General features: G+C 34.9%; 1 protein-coding gene across 1 annotated transcript; it reads right to left on the bottom strand.

Annotated features, from left to right (window-relative positions):
* Nucleotides 1–12335: 12335 nt before the first annotated feature.
* Nucleotides 12336–12596, bottom strand: LOC123565308 (salivary glue protein Sgs-3-like). Its single transcript, XM_045359176.2, has one exon. The coding sequence runs from the start codon at nt 12594–12596 to the stop codon at nt 12336–12338; it is 261 nt and encodes an 86-aa protein (XP_045215111.2).
* Nucleotides 12597–13780: the final 1184 nt, after the last annotated feature.

Below are 13780 nucleotides of genomic sequence, written 5' to 3'. Positions count from 1 at the left end.
ACTCACTTTATGAGCTCTGTTTGATGATGTGGTAAATCAAATCATGTGTGTGTGTGTGTGTGTGTGTTCTGGTTTAACGTCTTTCTCAACAATTTTTCAGTCATATGAACGACGGTGTCTACTTGTAGCAGTGAGCACAATGCTCAACTTTATAGTGCTGCCTCACTGGAATATCACGCCGTAGACATATGACATGATACCCAACCCAGTCACATTATACTGACCTCGGGCTGACCAGTCCTAGAACTATCCTCTAAATGCTGAGCGCCAAGCGAGGAAGCTACTAGTACCATTTTTTACGTCTTTGGTATGACGCGGCCAGGGATCGAACCCACGAACTCCCACACTAAATCAAATCAAAAACCAACACGTATCTTTGATTGAAATCTGTCATTTAATATCTAAATGACGAATTTGAAAACACAATTAACAATAAATGGTTCTGTTACAGCATCATACATAATATGTGATAGGTGACTAAATTTATCAAGAAAAGACAAATATTAACAGTTTATATGCATCATCAAAGGTGGGGATCTAACCTTTATGCCACATATTGCAAAAACATAATAAATGGATTTCATTTATTAAGTTATTAGCAATAACCCCATCCGAAGAAAGTGAGTGTATCATTTATTTATCAACAGCTTACTCATGTGTTACACCCTCTAACATGCAGAAATTGTGGAAAATGGTATATTTAACATGACAAAATAGAGGTGAGCAACCCTTGGCAGCATCACACAAGCAAAATATCAGTAACTCATAAAAACATTCAAAATTACCTACTAATAAACTTTATGTACATGTAACATGATAACTTAAGTGCGAGAGACCCATGACCCCATCGCACCATTAGCAATAAGAATTATAAACATAAAAAAACTAAATATTTACTTGATAAAAATCATCCACCCCAAACAAAGGTGTATGATTTCTAAAATCCAATACTGATATTTGTCTTAAAAGGATAACAGAAGAATACTTGTTAAAGTGTTACACCCTCTTACATGCAAAAATTGTAGAAAATGGTACATGTATATTTGACATGACAAAATAAAGGTAAGCATCCCTTGTCACGATCACACAAGCAAAATATCAGTAACTCATAAAAACATGCAAAATTGCCTACTTATAAACTTTATGTACATGTAACATGATAACTTAAGTGCGAGAGACCCATGACCCCATCGCACCATTAACAATAAGAATTACAAACATAAGAAAACTAGATATTAACTTAATAAGAATCATCCACCTCAAACAAAGGTGTATAATTTCTAAAATCCAATACTGATATTTGTTTTAAGAGGATAATTGAAGAATACTTGTTAACATGATAATCACAAGGTGAGACACCCTTGACCCCATCACATTTGTGACCATGATGTACCTATATTGTTGGAGCTTTGACCCCATCTGATTGTTCTACCATAGGAATGCGTTTGAAAACCACCTGCCCAAAGGTCGATATTTTCTTCTGAAACTACCCAGAAACCTCTTTGCGATGCCGCACCAATGCGGAAACTATGACCTTTGTAAAAGTCAGTACTATAACATATCCGAGTGAATGCCATTTGAAGCTTGGTACAAAAGAAAGATCTTGTCACTGGATTATTATCAAAAACGAAAATAGTGGGCCAGGTGGAACGTTACCTAATGTATAATACGAATACAATGCATGCAATGGGCACATATTTAATTCATGGTGATAACATGATATATGCAGTTTATGGGTCTTTTCTTCGACTATATTTATAGCTTTTCAAAACCAAGTCAAAGCTATTTAGTTCGACTGAATGTTATATATACATGTTCTACTACTATAATATACGAGTCAGGAGAGGAAGAAGTAAATTTACCAACTCGAAGGAAAGCATGAAAGGTCAATAAATACACGGCTGTAAGCAGTATACGTAGGAATTGCGAATTGCAAACGACGTCCATTGACCGTATTAAGTTATGCAACTGGCAAACGTGTGTCTGTTTTAGGAACTAAATTATGATAACCTTGCAATGTTTTTAAGATGCGTGTCTTAAATCAAAACGTTATATTTCAAACATTGTAGAACTAATATTCTGACCAGGCATATAATACTTAGGTCCTGAGATGTTTGTTTATTTACCAAGCCTACAACTGAATTGAAATGATTTTAAATGCATTTTGGACATACATTTTGACAGAAGCGCACCAGGTCCAATAGTTTTCACAAGACCTACTGTATCATCAATATTTTGATATTGAACAGAGCACAATTCTAATGGGATTCCAGCCTTAGCAGATTGACCTTCTTGAAATGATAAATGATGTATTCCACGAAATTCACTGGGTTCCTGACTTGGTACTAAACCCAGAGGTGAGGTCATAAAGTTGCTAAAAGGTGGTTCATTGAAAGGACCCGGAACACGACCCGCATCAATTTCAACAGTGATTTTATGCCCTCTAAATTTTCAGTCGCAGATTTGAAACTCTCAGGAAATTTATTAGAATGAGTACCTGTAAAAGGTATTTTAAAGCCTTTTGTGAAACCATTCACCAAATATTCAGTTAATTTCAAGTCGTACCTTGGAGCCAGTATCGTACGATATCAGAATTAATTGGTGTAACAATATGAAACGTAGCCTTATTTAAGACTGCAGGCATCATGCATAGGGTTTCGTTATTAGTTCTTTGACTTAAAATTTGATTGCACCTTTTTAAAACATACAATTCGTCCATGAGGACCGGGGCAGTTTTGACATCACTGCTGAAAGGTGCACGATTTCCTGGCACAAGACCCGTTGTTGACATCAAAACACGGTTTGTTTTGATGGGATCTTGCGCCAAGAAAGGACTGTTTTTGTTTTGGTTTAATTAACACCATGGCCAGTGCCTGCGTGTACAACTGAGTATTGATTACCGATCCCCATATGAAATCGAAGCCAATCTAGCTTCTTTTAAGAGACGAAATTGTCTATCGTAAAAAATTGCAGCGGAATCCCCCGATTGCTTTGCAAGTTTATGAACTGTGTCGCAATGTTTCATTAAAGTAGCAGCAGATGTTGGGTGTCTGTCTGTGTGAACACTTTTAAATATATGAAATGTATTAAACCCTTGATACAGCGTTTTTATACTGGTCGACGATTTTAACTTTTTTGAACGAGGGTTCCCCAGTGCTATTTTCGACTAATTGATATTGATAATTACCTTTATCTTATATGGAATCTAACTCCACAACCTGATCTGATACAATCTTAGCTTTGATTTTCTCATCAATACCAAGAAAAAGTGGACGCAAAAATGTGGCAGAATTTTGATTCATATCTGAAGCTGCCAAAATTGGTGTTGGAGCAGATGTTGAAGTGCTTTGTGTGGATTCCAAAGGTATCTGTTTTTTTCCGAAGTTTTGGTTCCGAGTATTGTCAGGCGGTAGTACCTTCAAGTCTTTTAAAACCTACAACATACCTTGTGTGACAGCAGGAACAACATTTGATATAATTGTGTTCAAGTCTTTTTCTGATAAATTGGATGTGTTAGCTTCTGAAACCTGCTCAATTTGGTTTGTTCTTCGTTTGGTTTTAGCAGCTTCCTCAGCTGCAGCAGCTTCGCTGTCTTGGTGGCATATGAAATAGAAAACCATATACGAGAGCATGTAAAGATCAACTTCCACGAGAAATACTGTATTTACAACAATCTCTTCTTGTAACATTTTTCAAGAGTATGACAGTCATCCTGTGTTTAACCATACAGTAAAAATAATCCATCGACTAAATAAAGTAGTCCATATTGCTAAATATAGTTCATTTGACTATACAAAGAAGTCCATCTGACTATACAAAGTAGTCCATCTAACTACATAGTCCATTTGATTACACCAATACGGACAAAATATTTGAGTAACATAGACTTAGTAGCCCATTTGACTCCATGCAGCCCTTTTGACTTAATAAATGTAGACAGCTGTCAAGTACAATATTTTTTTTGTTGTCCATTTGACCACTTATTTTTCTGTAACCATTATTTATATAGTGGAACAGAATATAAGAAAATACAGACAATGTGTCTAGATTGTATAATTCTAGTAGACCATTTAACTACATTTAAACTATATAAACAAATACAGACAATGTGTTTAGACTTAATAATTATATTAGTCCATTTAACTACATTTAGTCCTTTACCACAAACGGACAGAAAATTTGTGATATACAAGATCTGCCATGTTCATAAGCCTGCAGAAAGTCTTGTTTATCTAACTGAAAGAACCCCATATGGGTTTGGTTCTATCATATATATGACGGCTAATATACTTACTATGTCTATACTTACTGTTATATGATAATATAGATACAAATGTGCCACCAATCAGAATACAGTATCTTCCAGTACATGTGTGAATTACATATCTGCAATGCACTTCAAAATTATTCCTCTCACATTGCGGAAAAATTTCAAATCCCAGGTTGCTGAAATGAACACCATCTATCTGTAAAATGTTAGCATTAGTATGTTTTATTTCTTTCAAATTCCAGTACGTTAAATATTCCAAGTACTTGCTTAAACACCCTGTTTGCTTCTCTCAGTAATAATAAAATCATTGTATATGTTCACTGGGATGTGGCGGGTGTGTTGCCTCAGAATAAATTGGCAAATAAAGATATGTTTCGGATTGTAGCGACGTAAGAAAAGTGTAGCAATTGAAACAATTCGTAATGATATGGTCTCTGCATTTAATGCAGTAGAGCCTGGTTAATCAATATCGTTACCACCAATGAACATGACACCATAGTCAGGATGGTGCTTCACTAATCAATCTTGAAAGAACAGGACATGGTTCGAGTTTGTTAAACAACCGCCACTAATTCCACAGAACTTCACGTCAATTTCCGAATCAATATTAAATAGATAATATCTTTGCAGTTTATAAATATACGCCTCAAATTTAGCTCTATGAGAATCTCCCATGAACAGCAAAGACATCTCTAGCACCAAGTAAACTATATTACTGGGTCGAAAATGACCGAGTACGAATAAAAAAAAATTAAAACCATACAAATACGATTGTCCCGTGTTGTACACTACGGCGATGTCTGCAGCATAACATTACATTGCGTTGGACATCAAATTGCAGTAAAACATCAGAACTGTACGTGCTAGAACCTCTTCCATTGACAATTTTGAAGTTCTTGATAATTTGCGCGTAAGCTTTTCGTGCTCCGCAATTGAATAATATTAAAACCCGTACCGTCCCGTACTTGCATAAATATATTTATTTTTCAATAAATCTGTATTTATCTCAGATTTATGTTTTAGTATGTTAACATGTGAATGTTCTGTGTCAGGCAAAACAAACAATCATATGCATAATGCTACGAAAGCCTCTTACATATTATGATAAGTTATACCTGTATGCTAAAAACTTAGAAAAGTCTAAATATCAGGATTTAATAGACTACATAAATGAAAGTAGATCAAAATGAAATACACTGTACTTGAATATTCAAATATGAAACAATTGATGTTAATGATCTTGAACCAGAAAACAAAAAGTAGTTATATTTGATGACTCTATATTTGAAGAAAGATAGTTTCAAAATGACACAACAAAATACTTTATTCAAGGACGTCACAAAAACTGTTCTGTTATTTATTTAAGTCAGTCTTTCTATAAAACATCAAAAGGCATTCGTATTAACTGTTCTCGCCATCTTTTATTTGAAAGTCCTGTTGAAAGCGAAAATGATATGATTTGTAACGAACAAAATATAAATCGTGATTCTTTTAACAAAGCAACAAAACAAAAGATATATTTTTTTATATGTTAACAAACCAAGCATGTTTTGAACAAAAAAGTTTATAAGAATTATATAGATTTTTATGACGTATAAGTTAACCAGACAGTTTGATATCGCTTTAACTTATCACGTTACTATAAAACAATTTAAAAAGCTTTGAAAAGGAAATGGACTCGTTTCTTCACAGATACAAAAAGCTTGACACTAAAATGTTTAAGCTATTAAATATGGGCGGAAATGAAATAATCTATTTAGACAATCCATATAAACCAGTGATACATTTTAAAAACTTTATACCAGCAAGCTCAAGAATTAGGAGATAGTATGATTAATCGTGAAGAACTAAAAGACAAGATTGCTGAAGCCGAGAGAAATATCCATCAGTTAGAAATCAAATCAGAAATATATAAACTTAATACAGACATAACAAATATGAATCAAGATTTGTTAAACACATTTTCAAAAGATAATTGCAGAATATAAATCTGAGCTTGAAAAGGCGGCTTCGCAAAGAGGTGATGACCATGACACACCAATAAATAATCTTATACAAGAATTAAATGTTAGGTTAGAACAATTTAAGAAACAACTTAGAGAAGTGGTTTATATTGTCCACGCACGACATAATGAAAACTACGCGAACTTACTTGAACTTTTATAATACAAAAAAATATCAAAGAATGTAATTCTAAAATTACGAAATTAGAAAATGATATGGACTTTAAAGTTGAAAAATCAAATAAACAAGGAGAATCAATAATCTTGCTGTAACCATTAGCTATATAACTTTTTCCTCCTCTCTGTCCCTTTTGTCAATAAAAAAGATGCAAGTAGAATTGGGGGCAAACAAACGGGCGCCATTTTGGATGACCTAGTTACTATAAATATTAACTCATTTGCATATAAGAATTCATAACAAGCGCGCTATTGCGGCGGCTATATTGGATACTAATTTTTTAATGACGTATTTATTAGAAACGTTTTAGTTTAGGTATGCCCTCGTTCTGCTATTTATATCTCCCTGAAGTATATAGAGCTGACTTATATACCTATCTAAGACGTGATCGCGCACATTGAGGGTTAGGTGCTCAGCCCTAGACGGGAAGTTAACGTGAAGTGAAAGAAAAATATATATCAGAAAGTCAGTTTAAATGCTACATTATCAGCAATTAATTATATAGATTTTTCCATTACTGATATAAAACACTTAACACAATAGTTATTATTTTTTTTTTAATGGAAAGGATTATATACTTACACAATACTGATTAATTGAAACAAGTCTTCTTTAAACAACATGATTGAATTAAATAAAGTTGGAACTTGCTTTTCATATATGTTCACTCCTCAAACTACCGTAACTAAATGACTGTAGAGGCAAATAAATTAGTTCTAAATGCGCATGCTCAATTCTATTTTTTAGTAAACATCACGCATGCGTCACTCGTGAACATATGTTCTTTAATTCCACTATTCACCTGCACCATTAATAATTATCAAAAAGTCTTTGTCCCATTCAAACTGAATATTCCCTTAACCATAGATGAAAAGATTCTTTGTTTATTCAAATCTATTGACCATAAAGTATGAGCGCTGCTAAGTCTGGGAGCACAATGCCTAGCGAACTATTTTGAAAAAAGTCCTTTGTCCTCGTTACTAAATTAGTTTTAATTTTTGATGCTCATTACTCAAAGTCACGCACAGTTTACAAAATATGAAAAGAATCCTTTGTCCCATTGACATTTAATGAGCCTTTTGTGCCGTGACCGAGAGATGAACTTTTTCAGACAAAAGATGAAAAGGATACTTTGTCCTATTGAAATTGAAAAGCCTTACATCCCCTGACTTAGCATTGAACTTTTGCGGACAAAAGATGAAAAGAATCCTTTGTCTCTTTGAAATTCAATGGTCCATTTGTAGCGTGTTATAAAGATATATATTTCTTTGTCATTGTTTTTCACTGTCGCCCAACCTATACATTAAAATGGTCAGAACGATTCTAATTTTACGATACAGCTATATGTTTCGTGTTGACTTAATGACCGGAGAGAAGTTTAAAGCTATAACTGTTTTTTAAACTCTGTGGCAACATTTTACGATATCAAATTAAAAATGGTTACCCTCAATCGATAAATTAGGTCATAATCCTCAAAATAGATATTGGGTTCTCGGTTCGATTTTCAATCGTTATCGAGTTATGACGTAACAGCGATTTTAATCTTTTCTAAAACTTAAAAGATCTCGCCACGTCTATTCCTATAAAGGTGTTATATATGATATATAAGTACTCACCAAAGTTACAAGCTCCGTATTTCGTATTAATTATAAAGTCCATTATGTCATTTATTGACGTAACAATATACACCAGACACTGCCTGAAAAATACCATGGAACTGCTTCATTTAAAGCTGTCATGAAGTCCTAAAAAATATACATTTACAATTTGATAACCCAACATAAATTGTCCTGTGCAATTTACACGCCAATGGAGCGTATTTTTTTTTCTTTATTCGACTATAGCGGTGTTTGGTATCCTACGAAAGGTTTTGACTAGTACTATTTAATTGTTTACACTAAAAGAATATGGGGTCACTCACGCATAAAATGCATCAAAGTAAGCTTATCTAATCCTTACACTTTGAAATCCAAATTGACAGTGAATGAATTCACAGGGTAGCTTACATGTCAAAACTTGTTAGTCATTTGTGTGGTTCAAAGCCGTTCCAAACTGTATGTCTATTTCTAACCACAAATCAGAATGACTATTTCTACTAAAATACCCAAAATGAAAGTATATAACAGTGTGTTTACCGGAAAAAACCATTCCGACCTCAGAACTCAAATCATGGGAAAGATTCGGGTGTATTCGAGAATATGGTGACTTTTTTGGCTGTGACCTAAAGTCAGTGTGCCCAGTACATCACAATGTATGGATTTATGAAGCGCATTTCTGTAAAGTGCATCTTGGGATTTCCACAGACACTTTTGTAGAATTAGTTATAGCCTTTATAAGAAACAGGACAAATTTAAATGTAGACTTCTCCATCATCCACACTGATGATCCACACAAAAAAGACTGACTCAATTCTTGTTTTTGTTATGTCTTTGTACTTAACATAGAAACATCCGTTCGCTTCCAGAAAGTCGCGTAATGCGCACTCTATATCCACCAAATAATGACCGTCAGGCAAACTGTCCCACTTGTCCCTGTCTATGTTAAGTACAAGGACATAACAAAAACAAGAATTGAGTTCGATATGGGTATATATGCTCCGACAATATATGTGTAAATATCATCCGAAAATAGAAATCAAATGGTTCGAGCACAGTTTGCAACCAAATTCCTATTGCCCCTGTAATATCAGTACGGGACCTGAAGGACCCGAAAATATCTACATAGATGTATTAACAATGTTGTGTGATATCATTCATACCGATATTAATAGATAAGAGTATTATAAAGCGTGTCTTACTTCAACTTGTTGCTGAATTGTGTTGATCAATTACACGAAATTTGTATAAAAGACAGGCTAATGAGGTAGTTTTAAATAGTACAAATGATTGATGTGTTACAATTGGAACTCTGTGGAAAAATAATTTCTGACTGTGTAGAAAGACCGTACATACCGTTATATTACATGTTGGATTATAAGCCATATAAAATGGCTCTTGGCAAAATTACAGCACAAAAAATTTCAAACGGATGCATAAAACAGTGGTTAAAGCAAAAGAGCACTTTTATATCTTTGAAAGACAATTTGATCGACATGATTCGTTTATATAAGATGAATTTGAATATTGAGGCGATCAGTGTAAGTAACTGGATGACTTATATTCCTGAGAACGAGGAAATAGCGCTTTATGTCAACGATGTGATACGAGGTTATGGCCAAGAATTTCAATACGAATGGTTTCCAGGCCAAGAGAAGAATAATAAACATAATCTTATTTTACTTATGAAATCTGTAGATATCACTGATGTAATTCTTTATTTAGAACTGCTAGAGACGCTTCTTGAAAAGCATGATATCCATTTTAGAAAAAACGATGTTGAAGAAATGAAATACGATAAACGAATATGTTGTGCTTTTTTGTACACCACCACATCTACCAACGCTTCATCTTTTCTGTCAAATCAAATTCAAATGTATGGGTTATAAATAACAAAGGCACATTGTTCTTTAAATCTTTTATTGCCAAAACTGGTATTACTGATACAAACTTCATGTATCAACTAAAATGAGAAAAACAAAGTCATCATTCAACTTCTTGCAATGCACATCAAACGGTTTTAAAATTTCCTTCATTTTTCGTCTAGAAAAATCGTTCATTATATAATATATGTAATTCAGCCCGCATATATCTGAATCTTTATCCAGTATCTGACTTGAAGTTCATCCATCAAGGCTTCTTTAACACTTGGTAAATATTAACATTGTAATGCTCTGGTCTATTACCCAGTGAATCGAAGAATTCGTCAGGTCCTCTTTTTGGAACATAAAAGGCGACCCAATGATTTCCTGATCCCTGGCTCGTGTCTGTATTTGAAATGATGTATTGTCCCTACGGATTTAAAGTTGGTCCGCAGCACATATTGTCACAGGGTACTCTTTTAACATCTCCTCGAGTTCATAGTTATTCATTTTAAAATGTATAGGTGCTCCAATCCATAGTATATTGGGTCATGCTTTCGAGATATTTCTTACGTCTTACTGTCAAAATCATTACTCATAGTTGTGACCAATTCATCCCTATGTCGTTTCAGTTTACCATGCTTTTTTGACCGTCTTATTTCCGACCTAGCGATATCAACCGCTTGCGCTAAGGGTGTCACAATTTTTACTACGGGTAGATCTTCTCTTTTTTGTTCTTGTTTTATTGCTTCCCTTTCTTGTTCCTCTTTTAATTCGGCCATTTTTCTAGAATTAGCACCACTACCTACGAAGTAACGACCCTTATGATCTGGTCTTACGTATCCATCCCTCAAGTCCTTGAAGTGTTGATACAATTTTCAGGGTTCGGTACATACGATACCTAATTTACTTGTTTATAATCGTATATTTCAATGGAACCCATTTTGACGTGTTGAAATGTAAAGCACGCCAATCCTTCTTACAACGTTCATTAATCATCTTACGATTCTTCATCGTCATCACCTTCTTTATTATGGTCTATTGAAAATTCTTCTTTGCTTTCATGTCCGGGCCACAACTCAACAAAAAGGTGCTTAGCCGTCTGTAGAATCTGCTGCTGAGTAGGATCGTTTTGTAGCTCATAAAAGTCAATTAGGAATCGGGCATAACTTTGTCTCAGTCTCTTTCTTAGTTGTGGCAATTCGTCGTTAGCAGTGCGACGGTAAGCTTCTACAAAATTGAGCCCTTGTTCTGTATAGTTGTTAACTTTAGCTCTTAATTGTTCTTTAATTGTCTGAGAGGATCCTGAAAACGCTTTTCCCACATCTCACGATTTAACTGCTCTTCTTTAATCTTAACTTTTCTACGTTTACCAAGAGGTCCCTTGATCAAAGATCCTTTTTCTGCAAAGCAGGTATCATTATTCCAATTTTCTATTTCATCATCATTATCAGTATCATCATAATCGTCATCATTATCCTCCTCCTCAACATCATCATCATTATTTTCATCATTTTAGTCAGATAAATTTCCTTTTCCATTGAAATAGTCTTCTGGTTAATATTTATAATCAGTTAATTTTCTCTTTTTTGGATTGTTGGCCTCAAGAATGGTGTCGCGTAAACGGTGTTGTTCTCGTGTGCTCGATATTACCAAATAACCATGCGGTCTTGATGTCGCCCCGTTCAAACCGTTTTATAAAGATGTTACTGGACGAAGGGTAAATTCTTCTTGCCTATGTAGTATATATAGGATTATTAAATAGCACTAGGTACTGCGTATTCAAAGCGATATATCTGCAGGCTTTACCTTGAGGGAACAAATTTTGGTTGAGATATACGACAGATATGTTCCTGTGGAGACTGCCCTTGGTGTGGAGATCAGCATTTTTTGATCTCATTGATCGCATTTAGCTTCGGTCATCAAGTCGTCAAAGACAAGCATGTTCCTTTCATTGACATTTATATATTGGGGAACGTTAAGAATAGTGTGGAAAACCGTGTACAAATTCGACCCCTGGAATTTCACGCTGAAGTTCATCACTGGTTGACATTGTCCAAAACACCATATGATACGCTGAGGCTGAGGTCTAACAAGATTTGATGAGTAGTTTTCTGGTCCATTAAGTTTTTTCACTACCACTCGGTCCTAAAACGACCATAGAAAATGGATGTTGAAACATCATCTCTCTTGAAGTGTTCAATATTTGTAATGATGGTGAATAATTCCTAGTGTCGTCGTCACTCCAAGACTTATTACGTTGATGTCTCAACATGGCGTCGTGCCTTGAGAATGACTGGTGACATAAAGTGATCTTTTTCATTTGTGAAGCAGGTGTAAAGTTATTTTCATACAACAATACACTGCTTTGTGTTCTTACATGCCATTCTTACGCTTTTAATACATATTTTGCTGTCAGAATAATTGTCAGTAATGGTGGTGACGGTCGTGTGCTGGTGGTGGTGGTGTGGTAGTTGAGGTGGTGTAGCGGCGGCGGTGTGATTGTGGTGTTGGTTGTTGTGGTGGTAGAGGTGGATGTGTGGTAGTGGTGGAGGTGGTGGTGCTGGTGGTAGTTGAGGTGGTTTTGGTGGTGGAGGTGGTAGTGTGGTGGTAGTGTGATGGTAGTGTTGATGGAGGTGAAAGTGTTGGTGGAGGTGGTGGTAGTGCAAGTATTATTGTTATTTTCATAGTTGTATTTGTAGTCTTTGTGTCAATATTTAATATTCTGATTGCTTTGGGTTTCAATGATGGCTACGTCGATTTTAGGAATAAGTTGTATGATGGATTTCCACTGCTTAATGTAAAGTTGTATTCCGACGATACTAGCGGTGTGATTTATGAAACGTTTCAAATCCACCAGGATTTTGCCATCTCTGTTGCAGATAGAAATATATACGTTTTGCTGTAGCTCAAACTATCTCATATAGCGGCAACCAGTCCGGTTTTAATTCATTCTAATTTCAGAATCTATGTATGTAGTTGAATTCGTAGTCGCAAACTCTAAAGCGAAAGGGAAGGTGCATATAAAAATAAGTATAATCGTGGATTTGATGATCGCTTTTGTCGTTTGATGATGACATTTGACTGACGAGCGTTTTCCATACTGTTAGCTTTGACTTATGAAGTCAAACTGAATTGACTAACTAAAGCGTGTCCTAACATACACGTTTCGAAGCAAGCCTTATGTAAAGTGATTTCATTGCCTGGTTAAAAATAGACGTTCCAGTTTCGAACAGCTTTAAACTAAACTATCGCACAAATGACTGACAAGTTTTAACATGTAAGCTAGCCTTTCTTTCGAGAATAAATCATTTGAACCAATCAGAATGCGTCATATCGCTAGCCAATCAGAGCAATGCTATAACCTTTACTGACTAATCAGAACAATGCTTTGACTCTATTTATTTTACTTCACCCTATGAATTCATTCACTGTCATTTTAGATCTCAAAGTGTAAGGATGAGGTAAGCCTACTTTGATGCATTTTAAGCGTGAGTGACCCCATATTCTTTTAGTGTAAACAATTAAATAGTGCTAGTCAAAACCTTTCGTAGGATACCAAACACCGCTATAGTCGAGTAAAGAAAAAAATGCATTTTACGCATGAGTGATTTCACTGTCGCTTTTACACCATGAGCTGATGGACGTTTTCAAACCGTTTCGTAGGATATCAAGCACGAGTATATTCTGTTGAATAATAAATAGGGAGAAAATCGATATTTTACGCATGAGTGATTTCATTTCCGGTTGTATGGTACCAACACTTAGTTCTCACTGATGCCATTCGTTTAATAACAAGATCGTTAAGATCGGTTTTGACATATCAATTTGCCTATTGTCAATGCATCCGCTTTTAAATCAACATACGCTAT

Source organism: Mercenaria mercenaria, chromosome 8 (assembly GCF_021730395.1).
Source record: "Mercenaria mercenaria strain notata chromosome 8, MADL_Memer_1, whole genome shotgun sequence".
In the NCBI taxonomy this organism is placed as follows: domain Eukaryota; kingdom Metazoa; phylum Mollusca; class Bivalvia; order Venerida; family Veneridae; genus Mercenaria; species Mercenaria mercenaria.
This window is presented reverse-complemented; position numbering and strand designations above follow the sequence as displayed.

Excerpts from the sequence above, each read along its gene's own strand:
- LOC123565308 (XM_045359176.2), bottom strand. The coding sequence starts at position 12,596 with ATGAAAATAACAATAATACTTGCACTACCACCACCTCCACCAACACTT.